Genomic DNA, 24,168 nt, shown 5'->3' on the forward strand with positions numbered 1-24,168 from the left:
CTAACTTTGGTCTGCAGGTTCTGGCTAGCAGTGCAGGAGCTAAAGAAACGTCCCATCAGAGAAGTTCCAACCCGGGTCCAGGAGATCTGGCAGGAGTTTCTGGCCCCCGGAGCGCCCAGTGCCATCAACGTGGACTCAAAGAGCTACGACAAAACCACCCAGAATGTCAAAGATCCTGGTCGCTATGCCTTCGAAGACGCACAGGTGAGTGTCAGTCAAAAAGCGAATTATACAAATACAAAAAAAGGAGTAGGAGTTTAAATACAGTACGTACAATTTTAAACATTTTCACCGCTCGCTATTCCTGAGTCCTCGCACGGAATATTACACAGATTTCTGTCCAGCACTGTTCTGTTTCTTGCATGTGACGCTTCAATACATCATTTTAATTGTATTTGTTTCTCTACAGGAACATATCTACAAGTTGATGAAGAGTGATTCTTACAGTCGTTTCATTCGTTCCAGTGCCTACCAGGAGTTATTACAGGCCAAGAAGAAGGTAAAGAAAACACAAATACTAATAGAGACACAAGATAAATGAGATGAAATGTAGACGAGTGCATGCAGATGACAGTCAGGGGTGGGACAGTGACTACAGGACATTAATAGAGTCTGCTGGAGGTGAGGATGATGGAGTATCTGATCAGGCCTCCCGTCGAGATCATAGGAACCGGTATGAATCGTACAGAATCTGCCGTAACACAAAGAATCGTTCAGCACAGCTGGATTCATGGGTCTGCTCTGTTTCACACCTCCTACACTTTCTCAGCTTGTGATTCTGGAAATAAAGAGATTTTATTTTTATCACGGGAAATTTTAAAAAGATAGAAACAGGCAAATCAACATCAGCATCAGCAGCATTTTGTTGTGAATGCAATGCACTGGAAGACAATCTTCATTATTTGCCAAAGTGTATTTGTGCTCTTTTGAATGGTTTAATAATGATGACAGTCGAAGTCTTTTCATTGAATCTTCTACCACAGTAAAATAACTTCACTTTTTATCCTCACAGAAAAGTAAGAACTTGTTCTGAAGGCTCTTGCTTCCAGGTAACGTCTAAAGCAAAATTCATTGGTTGCTGTAAATGAAATAAAGTCATAAATAAATGTTGCAGCTACAAAATAAATGCATTCATTCTCTCTCATTTCCATCTGTTCCACCCTCCTTTTTCTTACACCAGCGCAGGGGAAACCACTAGCGTCCAAGAGGCTGACCAGTCGTGTGCCATCATGCTAAAATCAATGCCATCCTTCTCTCTGGGACATGGGGAGGGGGACCATCCCATCTCTTCTTCTTCATCATTGTCTGTCCATCTGCTCTCGGCTCAGCTGGGCGACAAGTCGGGCCGTCTGTTCGTCTGTCGTCCACCGGATGTTGCATGTCCACGGAGAGGAAGCTCCTCCTTCTTTCTCCTCTTACAGTACCTGCTATATTTCCAGTATTCACACAGAGGAGGTACTACTGGACTTGTGAGGACACTGACAGACTGGCGAGGTGAAAAAAAACGTCATTGAGAAAAAAGAAAAAAATCCAGTGTTCCTGTTCTTTCCATTGTAACTGCTGGATTTGAGCCCCCTCTCTCACTTCCAGCTAAAACAAATGATGTCAGAGAGTAAAAAAATAAAATGACAGCTTCAACTGATAAATCTAACCAATGTCATTGCTTTACATGATCTGAGGTCACAGATACTTTGTCACGCTATGGGAAGTGTTGTGCAGAATGAATATACTATATATATATATATATAAATATATACATATAATATTATTACTATGATTATTTATTGTGCATTTATTTTACTTTGCATTATTTTATTGCACTACAATAACTAGCACATATGGTTTCCATTGCACTTGTAAAGTCACATTTAAAATGAAACAAAAATGCTGTCTCCTGTCTTATGTAGAACATAATTCTTTGTTATTCTCTCCTGCATTTATTTTTATACCATATTTAAAGACACTTTTAATTACTTGTATTATTAAAGTTGGCCCTCTATCTGTTACTATGCATGGATGTTATTTTTTACTCTCTGCAAACACAAAATGTCTCATTCTGGAGGGTTTTAACGTCACAATAAGACACCGAACAATGCACTGTTGTGTTCGACCAGCAGAGGGTGATACATTATTTCCTACAGCAGGGACGTGACTCCTTTAAACAAGCAGCTCCTCATCAGCGCAGATCAGCAGAATGCACCACAGTCATTTTCAGACAAATGAAGTTTTGTCGTGCAAACCCATCATCATCCTCTGCTTTGCTGAAGGGCTCATTGTTCTGACCGTTTTGCAGAGGCTGAGGTTTCGCAGGGTCTGTTGATGTTTCAGCTCTTTGATGGCACAGTGTGTCTGTGCCCAGTGGTCAGTGCACAGAAAGGGCCACAAAACAGACAAACATCTTTGTCTCAGTTGCATTACGGCGTTTTTCAAAGCATGTTGTTGCTGTGTCTGGCAAACAGTGATTTATGGATTGGGGATTATGGGGTTGTGATGTGATGTGGTTACAGTGTCAACGAGGGAGAGGGATTTACTGCAGGGTTTTTTATGAGGAGATCATTGTTTCTTTACTTAGTAGCAAAATGTCTCAAGCTACCTAAAAAGAACACAAACACAAACAAGTGTCAAACAGCAAAAAAAACAAAAAAAAGGAAAAGCTGTCAGTTTTGAATTTGTCGTGGATGGGTGGGAATTACCATAAAAGATGTAAAAATATCAATAGGCAGAGAGAGACACAGGGGGAGACAGACTTAAATGAAAAGACGTGAGGCTTGGTTTGATTCACACAATGACCAGGGCCAATAGGAAAAACCCTCCCAGTCTTGAGGAGGGAAGAGGAGGTGGTGGGGATTCAAACTAAGGCAGGGTTTACAGTGAGTCAAACACTCTGCAAAGACAGACTGTCTCCGCAGCGCTAAGATACAGGCTTACTGTGACTTCAACCTGGAGCTTCTCTCTTAAACCTGAGGACATGACTGAAACCAGGGAGTTAGACAGACACAGGAAGTGAGAGAGAGAGATACTAATTTTCCAGGGAGATGGAAAACTGATCGTGTGTCCAAGACTTTGAATCTTTAGTAGGTGGAAGAAGGGGGAAAAAAAAGAGAAGCAAGGACGAGCCGAGCCTGAGGATACTACAGATTATGTTGCCATGGAAACCCAAACTTGGAAGCGGGCTCAAGGACCAGTGAAGGTGGACGACCATCCTTGACTCCATCCTTGACACATTACTGCACACTGTGGTGAGAGGTACATAAACCATAGTTCATCCTTTATATTTTTTTTACAACTCTTTGTCAAAACGCTCTTTCAAAAGTTTTACATGTCAGAAAAACTTTCTATCGATGTTTTAAAATGTGAACTATTACAATAAATAGCATACACTACTTCCAAATTCATGTTTTATTCAAGGTAATAGAGTTTACAAATGGGAATATTCAGATTTAGACACTTGGTTGATTTTAATTCCTAACAAGATTTCAACATACGATGAAAAGATAATCTCATGATGCACATTCTTTGCAGTGCAGGTGATAAAACTGTGATTATATATGTCAGAGCATCATGTGCTGCTTGGAGTTAGTGAGAAAAGTGCAGCTGAGTGATCCCGGCGCTCCCACGTGAGTGTGAGACCGACTGACTCAGTGCGTCTCTGAGTGACTAAGCAGAACCATGTAATTTGAACAGCAGCAGTCGTGCAGCTATTTAGTTATTCCTGCTAACAACGAGGGTTTGATTCCCACTGGGGGCCACCCATAGCAAAAAAGGTGGTGCCTTTAAGGTACTGTAAGGTGTACAGGATAAAAGTGTCTCCTCAATGACTATAATTAGTGGCTGGAGGTTCCAGGGAATTAGTGTTGTGAGAAAGAGAATTAGTGAGTGATGACAGTATGTTGTACTGTGTGTCTCAGTAAGATTAAGTGTCAATTTAGTTTTCCCATTGACTATAAAAAACAAAAGTAAATATAAATATATATATTCAAATATATAGGGGAATTTTTCTCTCTGTTCATGTGTACAGGGGTATATCCATGTTTGTGTGTTCACTTTTGTATCATTAGTGTATTTGTGTGTATACTGATGTGTATCAGTGTGTGTATACATGTGAGTGAGTGAGTGTGCGTGCGGGTAATGGTAGAGAGTTTTCCTTCTGATCCTTCTTACAGCTCCGGCGACTGCACCACCTTGCACAGTCCGCTCTGATGTCAAAGAGGATTTAGCGCGTGGACACATTACGGTTTCTTTAGCAACAGAAAACACTTCATTGTAAGCCTCTAAAGATAGTAAAACAGGTATTTGATAGAAACCCTAACAGCATTCCTAAAACGTGTAGTTCACACATGAGTGAGCACCGAGAAAATCCAGCAGGATTAAAGTGGCAGAGAAACGCTGCACTTCATCCAGCTGTGGCAACTTTTTCAACCAATAAAGCGTTCTTAATTTTTTCTCTTTTGCTTGTGTGCAAAATATGGCTTTAAAGAAATGCATTTAAACTGTTTAACATGCTGTGGCCTGTCAGAGCGCCAGCCATTGCAAACTCACGCTGTGCAGCCAAACATTGTTCAAACCCGCAGAACTTTATTTTAGGCTCTAGTGGAGATCCGAAAGTTTCCAAAGACACTGAATAGATTTAAAATGATGCTCGGGACATGCAAAATATTTCTGTTTGATTGATGGCAAACTCATAAAATGCACAGTCTCGGTCTCGGCTATTTCACTCGTAAAAAATAATATAGCTTCAGTAGAGATCTGGAACAAGGCGATACACTCTATAAATGTGACAGTGTACCTCAGTGTGAAATAAGACCATATTAGCAATTTTAAAGATACTTAGGGGAAATCGTGAGTGAAAAAATTGAATGTTAACAGGATTAAATAAACTCAACTTTAAGTGCAAGTGGAAGCTGGTGTTAATCACTGCAGTTAAGAAGTGTCATCCTGATGCGGAAGGAGAAACCCTGCACTATCATATCATCTCTAATTGCACCTCATCCTCCACCAAAGCGCTTTGTGTTGCTGAGGTGAAGGAGTTGCCTCACACTCTTGCCACTGCTCGGCTTGTAAAGCATTATATCTGGGCTGCTAGTCATTATCAAGATGGATTGTGGTGACAAATGGCTGCCCAAAAGGCCCAAAGCAGCCTCCTGGCAATGTTGGCATTAAACACATTTGCACAGAAAAGCCCCCAAAAGGAGCCCCCACCAACTCCCCAACTGTTAATGAGCCAACAGCCAAGCGTATGGGAAAAAACAATCCGCAAATGCAGATAATGACATGGTTCCTCTTTGTGTAATTGGCTCCAAGTGAAAACATTTCATTTACCTCTCTTTCCCTCTGTATCCTGTGTGTGTGTGTGTGTGTGTGTGTGTGTGTGTGTGTGTGTGTGTGTGTGTGTGCGAGGTCATGTACGGGTGTGTGTGATTGTGTGTGCGCAGCTACTCGTGTGTGATTGAGGTTTGAGCTGCACGGTGAATTAAATGCAGTTCTACTGTAATTAACTGCGTTTACCAGTCTGTGTATGAGACTTTCTGACGCACCAATAATTGAGGCATCAGGTTTTGTTTGTTTTAACCTGCCTTTGAAGACATGCTCGGAGGATGTTTCACATGGTTTTAGCCGAAGTACATCTGTGTGTACAAATTTGAAAAACTTGACAGGGTTCTCGTCTCTTTCTTCAATTATTCAACAAGCAGATTTTAAAATACTCAAATATTTAGCAGCCGGGCTGAAGATTTTTACTGAAGAATTTTGTTTTTCATTTGACTTTGAGATTTAAAAAAATAAAGACCCATTATTACACAGACAGAAAACATTACCATGGCATTATAATGCCCTTCTGAAAAACAAAACATAACAAGTTCCCACTGATGATAATGGCTGTTTTCAAAAAGGCTTGTGTCTAGCTCAGCAGTCTCTCTGGTATTTGTAATTTCATTAGAGGTCTGAATTTTGGAACCAAGGTCTGCCACAGTTCAGTGAAGCGTAGCCCCAAGTATTTGTGGTTCTGGTAAAACATAAAGCTGTGTTTGTGGACAATATTAGTATTTAGCAGACAGAAAGGTCCGGTTTTAGTTCTGTCTCAGCATTAACACACAAAACCACAGTCTCCTTCCGTCTCCGGGACTCTGTGATGATTAGTGCTGTGTGTCGAGGAGAGACAGAAAGATAGAGTGACAGAGCGAGACAGATGGAAATAAGGAGACAAACAGCTTGTGGAAAGATATGCAGTGGTGGAGGGAGGGTATAAACTGTGCATGAAGCCCAAGCAAGACTGGTTTTGTTTCCCAGTAGGTCATTTGTCCCAAACCCCACCACCTTCACCCCCTTCTCCTTCTATCTTCCAACCTCAACCACTAACCTCCCACCCGTCCACCTCAGCACTCCCTCCGAAGCCCCCAAAGCCCTGCCCCAAAACCGCAATTTGTCTTGCTGCAGAGATTGATGAGGATAGCTTGGCAGGCCCGGCACTATCATACTTAGGCCCGAGTTTGGGAGTGGAGAGGGAGCACGGCTGCTGACTGTATGAGCCATCCGTCATGCCCTGTGTACACAGTCGCTTGGGTCATCCCTCCCAGAGCCCCAGAGGCTTTGCAGACCATAGCTCTTAGTTACAAAGTTACGGGGCGCCTCTTTAGGGCGATGGATGGTGGAAAACAGAGAACGAGACTCTGCACACAGAAGCTTAGCCTGTTCCTCTGACCGGGGGTTTATGCTTTTAAATACACAGTCAGCAGGACAGTGCAGCGAAAGACAAATGAGACTGTGTAGCACATGGAAGGTAGATCACTGGAAGATGGAGTGGGGTCATGACTCCCTGATGCTGTAGGTGGTGGAAGGACCCAGTGGGAGTCTTTGGTTTAGTTATTCTAACCTTATGATGGGTGTGGGCGTGTGCACTGGCTCGTGTGCGTGTGCTTACAGATCCGTCAACGAGAGACATGACTGTAAGTGTAGAACACCTACATCTGATTTCTTGGCAGATAACACGCAAAATCCAAAATACTTCCTTCCTGCACAGGTTTGATCTCTCAATGAAGAAAACAAAAAAACATAAGGAAGCGTTAACAGGGAAAGTAGATGTTCTGTGTCTGTCTAACTTCAGTGTGTCTCCTGATATCCTTGAGAAAAGGGCTGGTTAGAATTCATGCAACATTTCAGCTCGATGGACACACAGCTGCTGTCTAGCTCACTCTAACTGCTGCTGGGACAGTCATCTACAGGTTTAAGTGTTCGTGCAGCTCAGGCGAGCCTGCCATGACCTCGAGGTCAAGGACAGAGAAAAGGAGACAAGAAATTAGGTGGATTATGAAAAAGTTATTTGTTCCATGTCAGAGTGAGTTCCAGGCCCTGGAAAGAAAGAGGGAGTAGAAAGGGAACATACAAAATTTGCACAGCAAAGAAGAGTCTCTGAATATGAGCAGCCAGTGGCCTTGAGGCAGTTTGGTTCTCTGTCAGAATTTCTGACTTGATGTCATGCAACGCTTGTCGGGAGCAACATCTGCTGAAAAGATGCTTGAGTGATGATCAAAAATGTGCTGGCACAGATACTGACAGCGTGCACGCGGGCGGTTACTCCGTCCTGAATGGCAGAGAAATAATTTGCCTGGATCGTACTTTCATACATCTCTCTAACATGATACAGAAGACACCGTGGTGATTATGGACACAGGTCATTCTCAGTTCAGTTGGCTCCACACTATATCACCAAAGAGAAGAAGCGGTGACTCCCAAAGAGTACTGCAGAGTTCCCCAACTCTTCCCCTAATAACATACAGATGGGCCTCTCTAATGCCTGTTTACATATCTGCGGCATAGTTCATGACTAAAGTAAGCAAAGCCCTAATTATTTTACCCGGCGACGGGACCAATAAAATCAACTTCCCCTTCTCGTTATGGGTGTTTAAGTGTATCCTTTGATGGCAGGGATTTGTTTATTTTTGGAAGAGTTGCGTAGCCGAGAGGAAAGCAAATAGAAGTAATGACACAGAGATGCTGACAAATGGGGGCCCTGGTGATGGATTAATTCCCCCAATGATGCCTGGAAGGCTCGACTCCAGAGGTGGTTCGACGTGAACGCACATTCACACAACTGCAAACGCGATCGATGATAATATGTCAGCGGCTGTTGTGTAACATCACACTGCCTGAATTAGACCAAGTGTGTTAATAATTTTAAGATTCAATTAATGTGACAACACGTTTGACTCTGTTGGGACATGTAATACATCACAATGTATCTCTTTCTTTTTGTAGAATGCTGTGGAGAATAACTATCCCAGTCATACTGGCTGGTGTGCTCTGCATCACCGCCGAGACCAAAAAGCTTCGGCCCCAGGGATCCATCCCGTCCCCGCACAAGACCAAAGGGAACCTGTCCTCAGAACGTAACCACCGGCTACTGCAGCAGAAACCAGAGGTGTTATCCTCCAGCAGAGAGGCCTTGGTGGTGACAGAGCGCCGCTACCTCCGCAGAGACTGGTGCAAGACCCAACCCCTCCGCCAGACAGTCAGCGAGGACGGCTGCCGCAGTCGTACTGTGGTCAACCGTTTTTGCTACGGCCAGTGCAACTCCTTCTATATCCCCCGTCACATGGGCCCTAGCTCCAGTCAGAGCCAGAGCAGAGGCCAGGCCTCAGGGTCAGGAAGGAAAAAGCACAACAAGGCCCAGGAGCCGTTCCAGTCCTGCTCCTTCTGCAGGCCGCACCGCATCACACAGCTCACAGTGCAGCTGGACTGTCCGGACCTGCAGCCACCGTTCAGACACCGCAAGGTGCAACGGGTCAAACAGTGTCGCTGCATGTCTGTGGAAGTGAGCAGCCATGGGAAACTGTGAAGGAGGACTTCAAAGGTCTTTTAAAACCAAAGGGACATCTGAATATCGTCAAAAGGCAGATATTCAGAAACTTTGCCAAACAAAGACTGGCTTCAAGTTGAACTATTCTGCATCCTGTTGACAAATAATGGCCTGTCACACAATGAAATGACATAAAACATGGAACTGATATTATTAAACAAAGGCCAACATTGATTTAATCAGAGATGTTGGGGAGCTGATGCTGAGACTGATCCAAGTGGCTGTGTAAGAGACACTGAGGATGAAGCAGACTGAATGCTCCTCCTGTTATTTGACGAAACTCATATCTACCTGCTATTTGAACATTTGTTACTAGAACCCTTTGTGATAAAGTTGTGTTTGAAGCAGTGCTCAGCCAGTCATGACAATCAGTCATCCTGTGGAGACAGACACACATCGTTCACATCCACCTGCCATTTGTAGATTTGCTACAAGATTCTTTTGTGATAAAGAATGTGACTCTTGTTTCATGACACACTATGTGCACCGTCAGAGACCATGCTGATGATGAGTTGCCTAAAAGAAAATAAAGTGTACCCTGTGAACCCTTTAAGATATTTTTGTAAGATGACATGTTTTGGTCTGCAGTAATTACAGTTTAACAACAATATTTTTTAAATTAATTGTTTTAGAAGAATTGTATCTGCTCTTCTGTATCTTTTCCTTCACTCACATGATGTCACCGATGATGATACACAAGACAGGAAGTCAAGAAACATGAAGCAAAACAGCAATGACCAGTGGGATCTACGTGCTTGGACACGAGCCCGGCTGTATACTGTACTGTACTCGCCACTCACCAGCATGAAAACATAGAACAGCATGTGTAATCGGGGTGCAATGCAATATATACAGTATATATGTTTTATGTATGTGTGTAAGTATGTATGTAAAAAATATATTAAATCTATTTCATATAAAACAGCGGTGAATACATCTAGTTCTGAGTTACACAAGTGACAAAGAAAAGAGTAACAGCAAAATTTATATCCAAAATTAATGTAATTTCTTTTATTCAATAAATATTTTTTCATGGTCAAGGGTTTTCAATCAAAACATGTTGTTGGCATATTGTAAAAGAACGTCACATCACATGATATTGTTGCTCAATTAGCATACAGTCGGAAAGGCAAAATGAATGCATAGACTTAAAACACATAGCAAGTCGACAACAGCACTGAATAAAACAATATGAGATGACACCACTTAGGTATTTTTTGTTGAAAAACATTTAACCACAATAGATGAGGTGCTGCATGTTAAACTAGTTCTGAAACACACTTCAAGAAATGATTAAGAAAAGCAAATGTCAGGTGTCAGCCTGTAAAAAACAGATATTTCTTCTTTGCGTTGAACATTTAATCACAGATGATGTGTCTTAAAAATAAACTCTGGTCTACAGCACTCATATGACCACTGTTGTGCAATAAGGCACTTTCTGTCCAACATATAGAAAGGTTGTAAAACTCTGTGCTTCTACCGCTAAGGTAAGAATTAAGAGACAGGGTTTGTGTCTCCTTAAGATAGTCGGCTTTGACGTTGGACTAAAAATGAAAAATAAACTGCATATGGCTTTTAAATACTGAGAGTAGTGTTCCTACAAATTATCTGATGCACATTTTCTTTTAAATGACTCAGTTTCATTTAATCTCATCTTAATGGTGACTTTGCAGCATTTCTGGTTAGTGTCATCAAAAGCTGGCTGAGAATGAAATGTTTTGATTCCACTTTTAAACAAACAATATAATATCCACTTTGAACCAACTTAAAATAAAAACAGCTCTAAATCAATTGAAAACAAATACGGGAAGCATATAAATATAAAAATGACTGATGACTCATGTCAGATTGTACAAACAGTGCTTGTGCAACAGGCTTGATGATGATCATTTTCCACTTTCTGCTTCAGATCTTCTGACCCAGCTTTGCTTTCTGTAGAATAAAATAAGAGGTCAGAGTTATTTACAACTGGCAGCTCCAGCACTCATCTCAACTAGTTGCTGCTGGAGCCAGGACTGTCGATCACTATGAACACCCGAGGTGAGGAAATATGCACCAAGTGAAGAAAAAGGGATGATGCCACTGGAATTAAATTAAAAGAAGCACTGAGTGATAAAAAGAGCAGAAACGTACTATTCCAGTTGCATGTTTGGGTTTCACATTGTAGGCAGCCTTCTCTCTGGCCTGTTTGAAACAGTCCTCAGCCATTTTGACCCTGAAAAAAAAACCCAGCAATAAATATCATTCATCCTAAAGAGGATTAAAGAGCAAATGGTTGGATGCACTCACACCCATGCACACTGCTGGAATTCTTAGTTTAACCATTTAAAAAGAAAGTCTGCGCAAAAATATTGTCTTGGCTCATCCAGACGATGGTCATGTGGTATTTGGACACGATGCTCTCGGTTTGTCAAAGGGCCAAAGCTCCGACTCTGAAGTGACTCACTCCAGTTTACTACTGCAGGGAGCGAGCCAGCAGCGTCACTCATTGGAGCTTTAAACAGACAAATCAGCAGCATGTTGGCAATGAGCAAGTACAACAATTTACATTGACAGACTTGCATCTTGCCTTTACTCATCACATGGATACTCTGAGTGCCAGCACTACATGTCCATAAAGTGCAATGATAACAATAAATTATATCTATAGTTCCTCTGCAGTCCAAAAGAAAAAAAACCAGCAGGAGTATGTTGGGATGATTGCCGATGGCAAAGGGCAAAGAGTTAATGTTTTCAAATTTGTTTTTATACTTCCCTACTGTACAAGCAAAGCTTGTGACATTTCCCTTCTCTCACAAATACATATCACAGTTCAATCTTCATTTGACATAATGGACCAATTTGCTTTTTGTTGACATATGCAGCAGTATCTTTATATTCATCAAACCACTGGAAGCTAACTGGATGCTCCAAGTGTTTTTTTCATTACTGGGGTGAGGACATAGATTCGGGTCATTTAACCTCTTTTCCCTTCATGAATTTGGATGAATCTGATAGGATCTTCTGCGAACACGAGATGGACTGCAAGTTATTAATGGTTTGGAAACTTGCGCTTGGGGAGAATTCGAAATGTAGGGAACATTGATGTTTCTGTAATGACATTGCAAGGGTCAGAGTGTGGTGTACCTCTCCCGAAGAAAGACAAATAAATGACAAGTCCCTGGTGTCTCTGAAGGGTTTGATTTTGGGCCGATAGTTTCAAGTGTCCTGTCAGAAGAAGGTATCTCATGTCACATTCCAAAAAACAGTAAACCACTCTCACCGTTCCTGTAACATCAGTTTATTCTGCTTTTTCCACTGGTCTTTGAAATCAGTGGAGAACTCGTGCCAAATGGAGAAGAGAGTGTTGGGAGAGACCTCTTTCTCTCCTGCCTTGGGTTTGACTGAGAAGGACATGCTCAGCTCCAAGAAGCTGAGGGCAGGGAACAAAAACATTACTTCAAGACCAAACTATTACAACATGAGATTACAGAAACATACAACCGATTGTTGTGAAATCTGGCTGTGCTACGCAAATATGCAAAATATGAAAGTTAATCTTGGAATAATATGCTTTTTTAGAGAATTAATGGTAAAGGAAAAGAAAACACAACCCAATGATGACTGTGCATTTCAGAGGAGAACCGTGAGGGAAACAAATGCAACTACTGACACAGAAACAGCACAGTCATTCAGTGTTTTCAGTGGGATTAACGTCGAGGCCTAAAATAAAACTCTTAGAAATATCATGCACAGGGTTTAGCTTTGTCACCAAGCTCCCTGACGTACATAATCTTCAATGTGCATGTGTGTGCATAAACACAAACATACTGTAGAAGCATGAGTGAGAAGAAAAGATGCACAACTTGCACACAAAGGCAGATCAAGCAAAATAAACACATGACGGGGGGATGACATGTGTAAAGAGTGAATGTGGATGCCGTTCGCAGTGGATCAATACAGTGGACAGGTTGGGGTCTCTTTGTTTGGAGTGTGCTATAGGAACACATTCCTAGCCAGCAGTAACAGAAGCCTGGAGCCAAGGCTGTCTACTCTCGCTCCGCTTAGATAAACAACACAGACACCGCACAGGGGGCCTCCCGTCTACTGATGGCCTGGCATGACGGCCCGCACCTTCCGTGTAACTGTAGGAACCAGGAGTCCTAAATATTGACAAAGCAGCGAGATTATATTTCTTCACTGCAGTGAGAATACATGCGTTGGATTTTGTTATTCTGCGTTTTCAATTTCAAATTCAGGACTGATCACTGGTGCCACGTTTGAGAGAAAGAGCAAAATGTGACGGAAACAGAAGTGACTGCGTTTACTCTTCAGCTGCAGGGGAACATTTAAAAAAAAAAAGTTCTTACATCTTCTGAGTGTCTGCCAGCTGCGTCTCCTGAGTTTCCAGTTCAGTTTTGGCTGTGAAGTAAATTAAAAGGTTGAAAAAAGAACAGCAGTGCATTAGTACATAAAGAATTATAACATTCACCGGAGAGGATCCATCTTTCACCTGCAGGAGGATTCCACATGTCACCATTACTTAAACCCAACTGTCTTTCCAAGGTCAGTGTTGTGCCACCAGGTTATTAAGTGTTGAACTGTCCAGTGTTGCACAACTGACAAATGAGTACTGCAGACCTCGGGACAAGTGCTTCTTTGTGCGGGGTTACTTCGAATGGAGACAGATGACTGTGTGTGTGTGTGAGCAAGTGAGTGAGTGAGATGTGTGAGTTACAGAGAGAAGGTAAGAAAACTAGGAGTTGGACACGACGGTACCCATTAGTAGATATTTCCAGCAGGCCGCAACATTTATCTCGATGTGCCATCAGGCCCCTTTTGACTGTGTTATAAATTATGATATAGGAGAACAGCAGTGAAATGTGACAGCCTCAGTCAGGAAATTCCCACAGGTTCCTACTTATCAAATTTCAGAATCTAGGGGGCTGATTTTTAATATACAAAAGAGCTGTAGTGGAGTCAACCCAGCTGTATTCTATGCCGGCCTGTATCTACACTGCACTGATGGACAAAAGGTTGGGCAATAAATTCTCCCACACAGCTTCTCTGTCCCCCGTAAGCCACTTTTGGCTTAAACTGTCAAATGACCAGAAATGGCCTCGTCGTAGCTTTTCCAAGACACACATGACATTAGATGGGACGGAGAGTCTTTCCTGGCACCGATCTGTGTTCTCCGCTCTCATGTTGGGAATATCTGGTTGCTACGTGTAATTGAAGCCAGAGCCACATCTAAAGATCCCAGACAAACCCGCTGAGAGCAGCACTACGCTTTACCATTCCACCGTGCTAAATCACTCTGTGGCCCACAATCACATCCTTCTCTCTGCTGACGGCTCATCAATAAATGATGAAATATCTATAAATAATATGAATGTGACTTGCTAAAAGCATCTTAATATCAGGAGTGTGTTCCAGTCCAGCAAAGATGATTTAAGATGCAACTTCCTGTTACACTGACCTGCAAGATGCTGTTGTGATGTGAAATCTGTTCCTAGAAACATTGAATATCAATTAAGGGAAACTCTGACATACTTAAAAAAAGCTTCCTCTGACACTGAGTGATTCATGGAGTTTATCTAATAGATGAGTGCGGAGCCTTCTGTAGACCTTCCTGTTTGGAATGGGCTGCTCTCTTGTCCTGTGTTAATGCTCCGGCGCTTCTTCAGAATGATTCCTCCTTAAACAGCTTTAAATTATAAAGTGACTATTTATTGTTTGTGTGCAAACTTTTTTTATACAGTCTATGGTGCAGAGTGAAGTTTGTGGTCATCCTACCTGGTTTATCTGCAAGGTTATTCATAGAGTGAAACAGAATTTGCATTCTCATTGTTCATGTTTTTTATACAAAGACTGACTAAATGAGAGTTATATCTCTATACATTGAATGTCGGTGAATGTCTGTAAAGCAACACGACACAATCTTCAGACCAAACATCACAGCTTTTTAAAATTAAAGCTCCATAATTCAGCAAAATAAAAAAAGTTGACGTTTAATGTTGCAGAGAAAGAGGAAGTGACTATAAATGTTGTTGCTAGGACAGAGAACAGCACTCCTGTAAACATCTGTGTGAATCCGATAAGGAAAAAATAAATCATATTATCAATTATTGGTGGTGGGCCAGTTTCGAACAACGGGCTGTCAGTTGTTGGCCACTGGTCTGATTTATCCAAGGATGTAAAAGAAGACTGACTGTTAAGCCCCGCCCTCACTGACTGCAAAGCACAACTGAATGTATCGCGTTTCCAAAACATGTTAAATTCAACGCTGCACTTTCTCAGGCCATAGACACCAGTGTCAATCATGAAGCCGATGAGATGAACGGCTCTTGGGATATGCCACAGACAGATGTTTGTAGAAGTAGAAGTTAAGTGTGAAGATAAAGTGATACTGTGAGACGACATGATACTAATTGAATCCCACAAAATATACGGAAATATTTTAAGGACATTATGTAAAGGTGCTGGCTGTGTTATTGAACAAACATCATTTGGTTCCACATGATACAGATCAACATTGTTTGGGGGGAGGGGATTTTTACAAACACGCACATGAAAAATTCTCTTGGTTTGATATTAAACCACATCCACCTACATAATGCAACAGGATGAGTCTGACAGTCTCACTAATCTATACGTCCATCAGAAACAGATTATCACATGGCCGATGCCCTCTCTCAAGTCACAGTGGCTCCATCAAAGGCCTGCATGCATGAGAATTTGTGAAGCGAGCGGGGAAAATTGAGCTAGACCAAACAGCCGAGCTCCAACAAGTCCGCTCCCACTGTTATTCTGTGGTTAGTTTCATGGTCAGAAAATAAACAAAAGCGGCTTAAACTATGGAGCCAGAAACAGTTTAACCTCAGGCTTTTAGAAATTACAGAAATAACAAAAATAAGACATTTGGCTGTTGTTCTTTTTTTTCACCGCAGCAGTGGAGGAACCCCAAGAATCCCGTCTGGAGCCTCTCGAAGTCACATGTCCATGTTACGGTGCGTACATTCTGCTCTCGGAGGGGGAAAAAAATCTCGTCATTTGCATCAAAGAGAGAGCTCCCATATTTCTCCCAAACACAGAGAGAAAGGAAAAGAGAGGAAAAGAGAAGGGGGAGAGGTGGAAATGGGAGACGTGCTTTCATCTGCAGACTTCCTTTAAAATGGACAGTGAGCATTACCGCGGAAGAACATATGCTACACATTATACTCTCATTTGAATACAAAAGCAGTTGGTGAGAGGCCTGTGAGTCGGGTCCTTCAGACAGATTGGACTCAGTAAAATGAATGTAGCCAGGGTCAAAGAAAACGCCACACAGGGAATGACAGTCGGCTTGTCAAGTTAAAAACAAGCATATCAAGCTGCACATTTGAAGTGAACCACTTGTCAGATCACTGAGATTAAAGCATGACTATGTGATGACTGCTGGACATAACGCACAAACACGAATGCGTTAATGGATATCTCTGTACAAATATCTAAATGAACGTCACTCTAGCTGTTAAAATCCTTCAAAACACAAGACTCATTTTCTTTAGCTTGCTCTCATGGTGCGTACCGGAGAATTTTAACCAGCTGATAGCACCAGTGTGGGAAATGATGTGAGAGATTCTCCTCATCACCTCCGCCAACAAGGTTCTGTTTCATATCCGTCTGTTTGTCTGTTGTTGATTTGTTAGAGTTCCTCAGAAATACGGAACAACTGAACAGACTTTGTGAAAGAACACATTACATTTCTGTGCGGATCTGGATGAGTGAGTGGATCCAGGACCCCCCCCCCCACTTCTTAAACATTGCGAGATATGACGTTTTTCCACATTTTCATTGATTTCTCAAAGAATAATTTATGAAGCTTGACGAAAAAAAATCTGGCATGTTTAGGGGACTGATATATGTGTGTGTGTAATTTGATGCAGAACCATATTAAAAATCTGGATCTAGTGAATTTAAATGTTTCATAAGGGGGCAGTTGGGCTTTGGCGGAGGTAAGCGGTCTGCTGAGTGCCATTCTAGTTTCTTTTGTCTTTAGCTTGCTGACAGTATGCAATATATTATTGGTGCAATTCAATGCTCCATATTTTCTTTAAATTCATCATTTTCATTTTAACAGCCATTAAAGGAAGCGGGGAACTGAGGCAAAAACACAACAGGACAAATATATGACAAAAAATATTTAAGTAAGGGAAAGGGATCTTGTGCGTTGTGTTCCAGCCTCTCAGGCGTCCAGTTCTGTTCTCTGCAGTCAATTTACTTGCGTGATAGGTTCTCCTTCTTTAACCATCCTGAATCTTCCTTTGAGGCAGAGTAAGATGTACCCTGTTTTATCAAGATAAACAATGCTGCTACCAAGCGTGATCATAATCCATCAAAGCAGAAAGGCAAACTCGAAACAATAGCTGTGAGTTATTTAATACACCCTGGAATAAACACGTGTCTCTACGGAAACGACACTGAGTGAACCCTCGTGTGAAAACAGCATCAAACAGATTTGGAAATGTGTCTGCAGATATAGAAGACTTAGATCAATCTGAGTGATGAGCTGCTGCACAGGCTTTCACACCACAGAGGTATCTTGAGCTCAGATATACCAACAGTACACCGACACTGAATACTCTATCAAATCAGGAGGAATACATTATATGCCTTTTTTAATTTAAACCCCTCCTATTTGTTTCATCAGATGAATGGACACAAATTGAAAATGCATTACTAATTATCAAAACTTTCCTGTCTCTCTGATCATATTTATCTCATAAAAAGCTCGAAAGTGGACACAGACATAAACAATCCGATATCAACCAGATTAAGAGAAAAGTCTGAAGACACTGCCATGTTAAGAGGATTTTCTAAGGTTACACACTGATGAAGCAACAATCAAATTAAGACGTGTAGAATATTCCGACCTCAAGCATTATGTCTGTGACAGAATCTGAGATAGGGTGTTTTTTTTTGGCATTTTCATTATCCTCTCTGTAAATGATTCATGGATTTTCATGAAAAAAAACTGCACATTTACACGTTTGTAACTGTGGACATTTTGTTGCAGAATAGAATAAAAATCCAGATATGGTGAATTTTAATGTGATTTCGTACTGGTTGAAGTTTTGCGTAATAGAGTACAGATCCATTTTATTATTGGACAACACAGACAACATTTGTTAGTTGGATCGTTTCATTGTTGGTTCTGATCTTTTCATGGAATTTGCTGACAAAAATTAAAATAAAGAATATTACCCTTTAATGAGACTGTTGAAAGTCTCATCGATTATCTGCTTCAACTGATTTGGAAAACAGGCTCACCTTGGCTAAGAAATGTGTCCATCTTGTCCTTAAAAGGCTGCAGGTTCTCTTCAGAGGACAATTTGCAAACTTTCTCTGTCTCCGCTGAGCACGCTGAAACAACAAGGGATGATCAGGATCAGAGGGGAAAATGTCTGTCAGAGCGATACAGCAATAATATCCTATCCAGAATTTCTGTTGTGATCACAAACTTGACATAACACTTCACCCTGGTTGTGCTCGCTCTGATAAATCGCAGCTGATCTTCCGCTGAATGAATGTCAGCAAAGACATAATGACCCATAATGACTAATAAGGCACCCCCAGGAGCCAGGAAGGCCTGCGCTCTGATCCCGGGGGAAACTTATCGTCACGCACGATCTGCAAAAACAACAGATACACAAACTTTGTCAAGGCCTTAGAGGTGGAGAGGCCATGAGACACTTAAGGGAACGGGAAGGTCGGGAATAGGCAAATGGTAATTCATAGACCATATGGTGCCTCGACCTAAAAGGTACACAGTGAGCTCTCTCCACTCCGCGGTGTTGTGCTGATGTCCTTCAGGCCAGCCAAGGCCATTTCTGCGCCGCCCACCGATTAGAACCTCCCTCTGGGAACTGTCATCGAAGCCCCGTGTCTGTTAGAGCGCTCAGCTGGCTCGGCTAGGTAATGAAGAGGTCTGCAGGTATAGCATGTGATGATGTATTTATGTAGGGACAGCATGTGCCACTGCCACTGGGGTCGGAGCAGACGCAAGTCCATTTCCCCAGCGAGCAACTCCATCTTTATGAATTGCAAATAATGAACAGCCTCAAGAATCATTATGGCAGAGGAAAAACAATATTTGGCAACACAGATCAGGCACCTGATTGGTTTAGCAGCAAAGGTACATAAAACATGATAGAGAACAGACCAGGTTTGGGGAATTGTCGATCGAGCCACAAGCACACAAACTCACACATACACAAGTACTCACTCACACGTTCTGCACAAAGATACACAGACGTTTTTTACCACCTGTTGGAAGTCCAGTGTTTGGAAAGTGTTCTGAGTGCTGTGTGACTTGAGACAGAGTAATGAAAGGGAGTATTTCCCAATTGCCTCATTCATTAGGACTCTCTTTCACTCAACAGCTCAGTTTAGCTTGTCAAGCATAATCCAATTGCCACACTTTTATCCTGAGGTCCTGACATGCAGCAACACAGCACATTCACTCTTGCACACAACATTTTGGATAATCTATATGCCAACTTCATGTTTAATATATTTAAATGCAACCTATCAAGTCTCTGCATGAGGTCATACTGTCATGTGTCTCATTTTATAAGTATTGATTTCACTGGGAGATTAAATAAATGTAATCAGAGCTGATTGGAAAATTCTGTCTCCAAACTTCTTGGCTTGTGAAACCTACTAAAATCATTTTTGTTGTTTTATTTCCTTTTTCCTCAAAGTTGATTAGTGGTGATGATAAAAGTTTTACTGAATAATAATCACAGTTCATGACATTTATGTTGGTTTGTAGAAAGTGCATTGTCATGAAAAGTTCTGTAATAGATTAGCCACATGTGTTGGTTCAGGAACTGGTTGAATAACTGAATCATGAATGAATGGGTGAAAACATTTGAAGATATTATAGAGTGAAATATTAAACTATTCAGCTCTGACTTAGTCAGCTATTAGTCAGCTCGTCTGTGAATCACATTGTGCAACCCTCTGGGCAAAATGACGACACATGACGTGCACAACCCCCCGCACGAATATTCTGAAGTTCTCATTGTTGTGTGTTGGAGGTTTGTGGCTCGCAGGGTCAGTGAGGTGATTCAGAGCTGCAGGACAGAGTCTTCCAGGCTGATGAACCTTTGGTAGTGTAAACAGGTAGTGGAAGTTCCCAGATCTTGCTCCTCTATAGTTTGATCTCTATTTCATGAGGACAGTAAAGGAACGCCAGGTTCAACAGGAGTCTACATCTGACAAGTCCCATCTGCTTCTGGTTAGCTTGTCTGTATGACAAACAGATGCTATCTCTGTGTTGACCCGCCTCTAGGATCCACACATAACCATAGCTGGTCAGGTTCGGGAAATTATTTTCCATTGTACCAGGAGATATGCACATAGATTAATACATAATCTATGGCATCAGACAGCATAGAAGTAATGATGTCTGATCTACTGAGCAGGCCACATGGCTTTCATAGTACTGCCCTACAAGCCAGTAGCCAGTAGTCAGATTTACCTGTAGCCTCAGCGTACCCTCAAGTTCGGCCTGTATCGATGATTACAAGGCCAAAACACTTGATGAAGCTAAGGCACGCAGCTGAATGTTATGTTATGTCCCCAACATCCGCTGGTGGCCGCTAACACCTGCTAACATCTACTGGTAGTTGGTAACTTAAATTGTGCAGAGGACCTTAAAAAGGTACAAGGAATATTCACCATCTAGTCCTATATTTTAAGATTTCTACATAAATCTCGGTGTGTTGGGATTTTAACATGGTGCTATGTGGCATGATCAAGGTTTTGAATGTGCTCAAACAAAAGTAAAATGTAGGTTAGCGACCATACCATTGAGATCTTTCCTCATCTTGCGCAAATCTTTTTGAAAGTCCTCAAACTTCATCTGGGAGGCCTGAAAAAGGTCGTGGGGCTCGGGCAGAGGGTAGACAGATGTCTCCCTGCCTGCATCCTGGTAACAGCACAACATACAGGAAAAAAAAATCACATACACACACCAAGGTCAAAGTCAATCTTCCTCAAATGAGAGCAGGCCTCTCTAGTATAAAATGTACATACTAGGCCACATTGAAATAAAGGTCCTCAGAGACCTACATGCATTTATTAGCAGCCCAAACATCCCAGAGAAGATGCGACTGAAGCTACAGCAGAAATGAGCATTAAACACAGAAAGTCCACAGCAATTCTCTCCACCAGAGTTACTACAAGCTATTATGAGAGCTATATTCATGTCATGCAGGTTGTTTTTGGCAGGCAGCACTCTACTGAGTTCATCTCATCTGGAGAACCTAATTATTTACACTAGCGCTCCTTTGGATGCTGTGCCAATGAACAGGCTGCAGGTTTGAATGAAGCCAGACCAAAGCGGAGCAGCAGAGCGGGAGATGAAGAGTGAAAGACAGAACGGGATCAGAAGAGAGCCAGAGAGGGAGAGAGATTTGTTCCTGCCGTAAATGAGGAAAGGGAAAATAAATAATTTGATAAAGGATAAGCCATGGTATCCTCTGGCAAGAGAGGAGATGAAAAGAGAGCTCTGGAAGGATTTCTAAGCAAATTAGTCTAAAACAGAAAAGTGATTCAAATAAACAGGAACCAAAACATACCTCATCAAAGTGCCTTAGATAGTAAGCAACGATGTAAGACAAAAGACTCTGGGAGTTATCCTGAAAGAAAGAAAACGATCCAAATAAATAAACCAAAACCTCTTTATTTATTAATTTAATCATTTTGCAGCAGGATGATTTAATTTGCATGGGGCAAACAAGAATAAGGACAGCGGTCTTAGAAGTTGGGGATAAATCACGACATTGGAGAAGCAATGCAACAAAACACAACTGTGCTGGGCTGGCTGTCATAACTCAGAGTTGGTGGAAAGTTTGATGTTCTTTATGGATACCTTACTCAGTCCACCACCACAAAAACTCTAACCACTGTGTCCTTATATGGCAGTGCCAAGGGTACGCTGAGCCGCTTGTGATATTAAATAAGAACAGTAAACAGAATGGCCTCTCCTCTAAATCTGCACAGCTACGTTCTACATGTTTGGCAGGAGGGTGGTTTGGTCTCGTTCAGCTCCTGGAATCTATGTTTATCACATATTTTCAAGTATAATGTTTTATTTCAGAATAACAGTGTGGTTGCATATAAATCACAGAGGATTGTCTCCTCTCCTCATTTTGCACAGATTCAAACATGTATTTTCTGTTTGTTTGAATAACATTTAATTGAAGCTGTGCCCCAATTCAGGAGCCGGTGGTCTTCGTGGGCCGCAAAGGCTGAAATGAGATGGTCGGGTCTACAGAGGATTTCCTTGATCAGCGTCACCAGCTTGTCCCGCCCCCATACTGCTGTCGCCTAGCAACAGAGCTGAAGCTGGACATGATGAGAAAGTTTCAATGACCCTTGATTTAAAAAAAAACTTGTCTGCCCCATTACCTCTAAAGTTTTTCAACAGAGGGCTATGAATCCTGGGATAAGTTTGGCCAGGTGGATCCACCTGTTGCAGCCTTCGTTACTCAGACACGGAAATATGCATTTGTCGGCTACATTTGTTGGAGCCTTCGGGAATGGGACAATCTAGTCGCGCCCCTGTGATGTTTCCAGATGCAGCTTACAAAGGATGCTGCTCCTGAATTAAGACGCAGCTTGAGAGTCTGCTCTTGTAGTGTGACACAGACTCTCACTGTAACACTCACACTGCTCTTGACGTCCTTCAGTTTTGGCAGAATGTCCAAGGAGAAGCCGTCGGCCTGCCCTCTGGACCGATTACCACCATTCATGAAGTTGCCAAAAGCCAGCACCAGGCCGAGCACCTGCAATACAATCTTACTACTCTGGAGAATCTGGTGCACACAAACCCACACACAAACAAATGAGACAAAGATATGACGGTTAAATTGAGAGGCAGAAAATAAACAGGAAATGAGACAGGCAAGTGGCTCACCTTGCATACTCTCTGAAGGATTTCTATTTTGCGGAGGACGGAGGTGACACACTCGTGGAAAGTTGATTGAAACAGGATGCAGAACACCCGCTCAGAGAAGTTGGGGATCTGTGATAACTGGAACAGGAACCTGACAAAGGATAAATATCTGTTAAATGACACAGCTCTCCATGTAATGAACTTGGATCAGCAGGGAGGTTTGGCTCTCACTGTTCAGGCTTGTCCAGCGGCTTGGCATCCTCTTTGTCTTTGGATGATTTAATGTGCTTCTTAATGTTATCCATCTCATCATCTTGAGCTCTCTGTCAAATTAAAGTGCAGATTTATTTAAGTAGGTACATGTACAATAAATAGTCACATCGTGGATATGTACAAATTTCAAAAAACACAATTGCAAATCTGATTACGCACACACAGATTCTGAATACACATTTGCAAATCCCAGCACACATTGTTGGATTCTTGTTCACATTAATAAATCTGATTACGCACATAACAAATAATATTGCAACAGTAGTGGCCCCATACTTTTTTCGGATGAGGATCGTATGAGATGATCGACAGCACCACAACACTTATCAAATGGGCCTTGACAAACTTGCGCTCAAGTGTAATAGTATTCTCAGATTAGGCCATTTTGCACTCAAACTCGTACCGTATGCCAGCCTATACAGTATAAATTTCATAAATGATGAAGAGTTGCTTTCGGCCAGACTACATTCCTGACTATTATGCTGCTGTCAGGCTCTGGACCACAGTTTTATACAAGGTGGTTTAAAAAAACACAGGCTAGAAATGCCCCTTCGTTTCACAAGAGGCAAAGACAATAGATGTTAATGGGTCTGACGCACACGGGCAAAACAATAAAACCATCCCCAGGAGGAGAATGTAAACTCTTTCTCTGTCCCTCCAGACCCCGTCGACCCCCTGAGTCTGAGCAGTCTGGTCCTTCCTTATGTTCCTCTCCATCTTTCTCTCTGGGGTTTTAGCATCGGCATGGATCCTTGGAAAACATCAAACGGGCATCAAACGCAACTGAGGGCCCGATTAGTATTCTACACACTGCCGCCTTCTGCCGACGGAGGCAAGCTCTCCTTCGCCTTCTCTCGAGATGTTTTCAAGTGTAAATATATTTAACACAAAGCAGATCCATTTCAAAGGGCAGCGGTGGAGCCCAGCAGTGTTTGGTGTAATTGGGGACAAGTAGGCATTAGCGTGTGATCTTTGAATTGCTAGGGCATGTTGCAGCGGCTGTTAGCATGAGAAATACAGTCCCATGTGGAATATCGAATGCAAAAGAAACTAGGATGATATTCGTGATGCCAGCACTCGAGCGGGAGCCAAGTGGTATTCATTAGCCATGTTTCTA

At 42.1% G+C, this 24,168-nt stretch overlaps 3 protein-coding genes across 7 annotated transcripts in view; 2 read left to right on the top strand and 1 right to left on the bottom strand.

Moving 5' to 3' along the window:
- Window positions 1-2,006, top strand: part of rgs7a (regulator of G protein signaling 7a) — a 44,383-nt gene extending 42,377 nt beyond the window's left edge. For 3 of the 4 annotated variants that reach the window (XM_020096024.2, XM_020096006.2, XM_020096015.2), the window contains exons 15-18: window positions 18-204; window positions 410-499; window positions 1,013-1,049; window positions 1,181-2,006. In XM_020096024.2, coding sequence (XP_019951583.1) covers window positions 18-204; window positions 410-499; window positions 1,013-1,033 — 298 coding nt within the window. In that variant the 3' untranslated portion in view covers window positions 1,034-1,049; window positions 1,181-2,006. The remainder of the gene's footprint in view (window positions 1-17; window positions 205-409; window positions 500-1,012; window positions 1,050-1,180) is intronic. The other variant, XM_020096030.2, reaches the window with a different exon arrangement.
- Window positions 2,007-2,144: 138 nt separating this feature from the next.
- On the top strand, window positions 2,145-9,775 carry grem2a (gremlin 2, DAN family BMP antagonist a). The gene is made up of 2 exons (XM_020092041.2): window positions 2,145-3,246; window positions 8,251-9,775. Exon 2 carries the CDS (start codon window positions 8,252-8,254, stop codon window positions 8,828-8,830), a length of 579 nt encoding a protein of 192 aa, XP_019947600.2. The 5' UTR covers window positions 2,145-3,246; window position 8,251; the 3' UTR covers window positions 8,831-9,775.
- A 72-nt stretch (window positions 9,776-9,847) lies between these two features.
- fmn2a (formin 2a) overlaps window positions 9,848-24,168 on the bottom strand; it is a 37,672-nt gene continuing 23,351 nt past the window's right edge. The window contains exons 9-18 of one of the 2 annotated variants that reach the window (XM_020092016.2): window positions 23,010-23,101; window positions 22,800-22,929; window positions 22,552-22,698; window positions 21,460-21,519; window positions 20,687-20,807; window positions 18,143-18,235; window positions 13,201-13,252; window positions 12,114-12,263; window positions 10,985-11,066; window positions 9,848-10,783 (exon numbers count right to left, since the gene is read on the bottom strand). In XM_020092016.2, the coding sequence (XP_019947575.2) occupies window positions 10,757-10,783; window positions 10,985-11,066; window positions 12,114-12,263; window positions 13,201-13,252; window positions 18,143-18,235; window positions 20,687-20,807; window positions 21,460-21,519; window positions 22,552-22,698; window positions 22,800-22,929; window positions 23,010-23,101 (954 nt within the window). In that variant the 3' untranslated portion in view covers window positions 9,848-10,756. The remainder of the gene's footprint in view (window positions 10,784-10,984; window positions 11,067-12,113; window positions 12,264-13,200; window positions 13,253-18,142; window positions 18,236-20,686; window positions 20,808-21,459; window positions 21,520-22,551; window positions 22,699-22,799; window positions 22,930-23,009; window positions 23,102-24,168) is intronic. The other variant, XM_069539241.1, reaches the window with a different exon arrangement.

Source organism: Paralichthys olivaceus, chromosome 14 (assembly GCF_024713975.1).
Source record: "Paralichthys olivaceus isolate ysfri-2021 chromosome 14, ASM2471397v2, whole genome shotgun sequence".
In the NCBI taxonomy this organism is placed as follows: domain Eukaryota; kingdom Metazoa; phylum Chordata; class Actinopteri; order Pleuronectiformes; family Paralichthyidae; genus Paralichthys; species Paralichthys olivaceus.